The sequence below is a fragment of the Colobus angolensis genome, unplaced genomic scaffold, assembly GCF_000951035.1.
Source record: "Colobus angolensis palliatus isolate OR3802 unplaced genomic scaffold, Cang.pa_1.0 Scaffold37, whole genome shotgun sequence".
Taxonomy (NCBI): domain Eukaryota; kingdom Metazoa; phylum Chordata; class Mammalia; order Primates; family Cercopithecidae; genus Colobus; species Colobus angolensis.
Window position 1 is genome coordinate 1,750,106 of NW_012117043.1, and position 4,990 is coordinate 1,755,095.

Genomic DNA, 4,990 nt, shown 5'->3' on the forward strand with positions numbered 1-4,990 from the left:
CACTAAGCCCAGCTAATTTTTTGCTATTTTTAGTAGAGATGGGGTTTCACCATGTTGGCCAGGCTGGTCTCGAACTCCTGACCTCATGATTCACCCACCTCATCCTCTCAAAGTGCTGGGAGTATAGGCGTGAGCCACTGCGCCCGGCCATAATTTTTATTATCTTATAAAATTTATTTTTTTTTTCTTTTCAGACAAGGTCTCACTGTCACCCAGGCTGGAGTACAGTGGTGCAATCATAGCTCGCTCTAGCCTCAATCTCCTGGACTCAAGCAATCCTCCTGCCTCAGCCTCCTGAGTACCTGGGACTTACAGACAAACACCACCACGTCTGCTAATTTTTTTTGGTTGTTGTTTTTAAGTAGAGACGAGGTCTTGCTATGTTGCCCAGGCTGGTCTGGAACTCCTGAGCTCAAGTGATCCTCCTGCCTCGATCTCCCAAAGTGCTGAGATTACAGGCATAAGCCAACATACCCAGCCAATAAATTTTACTCTTATTTCTCATTTAGAATTACAAAATGCACATCTGTGTATATAACTACAAAATAGTAAACTTTTATTTTATTTTTTTTAGAGACAATGTCTCACTATGTTGCCCAGACTGGGCTCCAGTTAAGTAGCTAGGATGATAGGTACGCACAGTGGCGCCTGGCTCAACATATTATTTTTAGAAAGAGAATATTTATATCAAGTTAGCACATTTTATCTCTACCTAAACATTTTAGTAGAACTTAAATAGAAATTTAATTAAGTCCCAATAAGCTAGTATTTCATTTGCAACATTTAATTTTATAGAATTAACTACGTTTTACCATATGCAAAAGTTTTATTTAACATAAAATTTATAAAACATACTTGCAACATAAAAATTTTTATGTCACAGAGATTAACTTTTTAAGAATAAGAAGCCAATCATGGAAATGTTCCCATGATCATAATCAGTGGCTATTAAAGCTCAAAAGTACAAAAGAAACAGAATTACAGCTCTGCAGTACTCCCATGTGCCCTCTAAGAACACAGCCATGTTGACATCTAAAACAAAACCTTGTTTACTCACTCAGGAAGAAAAATAACTACAGGTAAGATCAAATCTGTTAAGAGCAGAAGGCCCCTCAGGAACTTAGGCTGGTGGATAACTACCTCAAAGGAAAACTTAGAACAAAACGATTACCTCAGCAACTTTTGGAGGCACTCCATCCCCAAGCACCTCCCGGATGAAGCAGTGCTGGCCCATGTAATATGAGAGTCCACAGGTCCTCTTGAAGGCATCCTTCAGTCGTTTTAGCTCTACATCTGTAACTGCAATTTGGAAACAGAAGATGGGTAAGAAATCAGGAGAGAAAAGAGGTCTCTCATAATTTTTTTCAATCTGGTTCCTAAGAAAAATTGAGGCTAGAAACAGTGGCTCACGCCTATAATCCCAGTACTTCGTGAGGCCAAGAGAGGTGAATCACTTAAGGCCAGGAGTTCAAGATCAGCCTGGCCAACATGGCGAAACCCCATCTCTACAAAAATTATAAAAATTAGCCAGGCATGGTGGTGCACGCCTATAATCCCAGCTACTTGGGAGGCTGAGGCACGATAATCACTTGAACCTGGGAGACGGAGGTTGCACTGAGCCAAGACCATGCCACCGCACTCCAGCCTAGACAATAGAGCGAGACTCTGTCTCAAAAAAATAAATAAATAAAAAGGAAAAAAAATAAAAATTGGCAAACATTACACTTCTTTTTTGGTTAAGTAAAACAAACTCTATGACATTTGGTCATAATTCTAATATTTTCAAATCTAATTTAGAAAATAAGTATATATATATATATATTTTTTTTTTAAAGAGATGGATCTCGCCATGTTGCCCAGGCTGGTCTTGAACTCCTGGGCTCAGGCAATCCTCCCACCTTGGCCTCCAGAAGTGCTGGGATTATAGGCATGAGCCACCACGCCAAGCCAAAATTCTTAACCCTCAATTTTCAAAAGACAAAACTTTAATATACGCATACAAATTTTAGGCAGGGGCAAAGAAGAAGTAACGAATATTTCAAATTAGCAGGTAAGCTAAATGCCATTGGATTCTGGCATTGATGCTTTCAGTAGCAATACATTAATCTCCTTTGTGATAAAAATTATATTATTTGTACTCTTTGAGTACACATCTCCATCCACGTGGAGAATAGTCCTCAAGTTTAGCTTGGATTTTGTCATTATTTACAAAGAAAATAATAAATAGATGATATTAACAACCTAAAATTTTTAGATACTCATTATCAAAAATTAAAAAATTACTGAGCCATTATTTTATGCATTGAAAACTTTTTTTCACTATATGGAACAATCTCTATCTACAAGAACAAAGAAATAAACACCCTTTACTATTACATGATCAGTACCACAATCACAATGGAGGCACAGAAATGGTACCTTTGACCCATGCTAGAGAAAACAAATTCTTCCAGATGAAGAGGATTACATTAAATTTTAAAGGCTAAACCAAGCAAAATGAACAGGGACATGCTGGTCAGAAATTACGTTTGCTTCAAAGTACAATGAAGTATAGAAACGTATGGTAAAAGTATCTTACTACAGCAAAATAAACAAAGCACAGAGTAGCAAATGATAAACCTAGAGAGGTAGTGAGACCAAGTCACAGAGACTCTGTCCTGTCATAAGGAAGGGACACAGTCAGATACAACTCAGATAAAAACTGCAGGCAGCCAAGAAACAAAACACAGTTAGATATAATTCAGATAGCTTGCTCTACCAATAATATAGAGAATAGAACAAATCTGGAAGCAACAGCCTGCTACTACAAGAAAAGGAGCTAAATTTGGGAAATATCCAGAGGGTCAGTAGAACTTGAAGCTAGACTGAGAGTAGAAGCAGTACTGGGAAGCTTTTTTTTTCTTTTTTTGAGACAGAGTCTCGCTCTGTCGCCCAGGCTGGAGCGCAGTGGCACAATCTCAGATCACTGTAACCTCTGTCTCCCCAAGCAGTTTGCCTGCCTCAACCTCCCAAGTACCTGAGACTACAGGCGCTCACTACCACGCCAGGCTAATTTTTGTATTTTTAGTTTCACCATGTTGGCCAGGCTGGTCTTGAACTCCTGACCTCAAGTGATCTGCCCACCTTGACTGGGAATACAGGCGTGAGACACCGCGCCCAGCCAGTACTGAGAAACTTCAAGGATTATGTTATTTTGTAGACAGAGAATGTAAGAATAAGTCAGGAAAGGCCAGGCGCGGTGGCTCACGCCTGTAATCCCAGCACTTTGGGAGGCCCAGGCAGGTAGATCACGAGGTCAGGAGATCGAGACCATCCTGGCAAACATGGTGAAACCCCATCTCTACTAAAAATACAAAAGATTAGCTGGGCGTGGTGGTGGGCACCTGTAGTCCCAGATACTTGGAAGGCTGAGGCAGGAGAATGGCGTGAACCCAGGAGGCGGAGCTTGCAGTGAGCCAAGATAGACCACTACACTCCAGCCTGGGCGACAGAGCGAGACCCTGTCTCAAAAAAAAAAAAAAAGGGTAAGTCAGGAAAAAAGATGATAAACTTTAAGGACACTGAATATGGGAAACCCTGGAAAATGCAATGGGGTTTTAGAATGTTAAATATAAAGCTTAAGAGAGGTTTGATAGGAATCATCAGTATAGAGGTAGTAATTAAAACCATGAGGAAGAAGCATAATGAGACATACCAAACTACAAGAAGCCAGTGTTTGTAGTTCTACAACAGGAAGGAAACAGAGGGAAAAACTAAGAGAGAAGAAGAAAATTGATATGGAATAGTCAGGAGAAAAGAAAGATAAGCAGAAGAGTATGTGCTCCAAGGGCCAGGAAAAGGGGACTTATCAAGTTAAGGCAGAAAGCACCAGCAAGATAAAGACTAGGCCGGGTGCAGTGGCTCATACCTATAATCATAGCACTTTGGGAGGCCAAGGCAGTAGGATGGCTTGAGGCCAGAAGTCAGAGACCACCCCAGGCAACATGGTGAGACCTTGTCTCTACAAAAACAGAAAAATTAGCCACGCATGGTGGCACGTGCCTATAGCTACTCAGGAGGCTGAGATGGGAGGATCACTTGAGCCTGGGAAGTCAAGGCTGCAGTGGGCCATGATCGTGCCACTGCACTCCAGCCTGGGTGACAGAGCGAGACTTTGTCTTAAAAAAAAAAAAAAAGATAAAGACTAAAGAGTGCTTGGCACACAGCTAATCAATTCAATAAATGCTTGTGGTAGGAAGGGAGGGTTCGTGGTTCATCAACATGTAGAGCAATGATAAAACAATAAGAACGACTAGTTGAATAAGTAGCCAGAGAAAAGTATTAGGTACTTTATTTAAAACTGGATTTATAATATTAACATTTGCAATTGAAGGAGGTAACTTCGGCTGCAGAATATGTATTTCTTCAAGATGCCTAATTTTCATTAATGGCTTTAGCAACAAATTAGGTTGTTCACATTCCAGTGAAGGAGACAAGAAAATTAAACATTAGAATAATATATTATAATAACATTAGAATAATATATGATTAAATATTAGAATAACATATTAGAATATATTATGATAAAATTAATCTAATATATTAATTGTATATTAATCTAATAGATTACCTATATAACAGTATAAGTAATCTCCTATACTGTTGGTTACAGATTATTTGAAGAACTACTTGGTAACATGCTTTTTAAAAATATAATCTGGTGGCCGGGCATGATAGCTCACACCTGTAATGCCAGGACTTTGGGAAACTGAGGCAGGTGCATCCCTTGAGGCCAGGAGTTCAAGACCAGTCTGGCCAACATGGTGAAATCCCACCTCTACTAAAAATACAAAAATTAGCCAGCCTAAGTGGTGGGTTACTCAGTTACTCAGGTGGCTGAGGCAGGAGGATTGCTTGAGTTGAGGAGGCACAGGTTGCAGTGAGCTGAGATAGCCCCACTACACTCCAACCTGGACAATGACAGAGTGAGACTCCATCTCAAAAAAAAAAA

At 39.9% G+C, this 4,990-nt stretch overlaps 1 protein-coding gene across 1 annotated transcript in view; it reads right to left on the reverse strand.

Moving 5' to 3' along the window:
* The window catches only part of USP32 (ubiquitin specific peptidase 32), a 233,496-nt gene that overhangs the window by 182,864 nt on the left and 45,642 nt on the right, over window positions 1–4,990 (reverse strand). Inside the window, exon 2 of the mRNA XM_011953649.1 lies at window positions 1,172–1,299. Within this exon, the coding sequence (XP_011809039.1) occupies window positions 1,172–1,299 (128 nt within the window). The remainder of the gene's footprint in view (window positions 1–1,171; window positions 1,300–4,990) is intronic.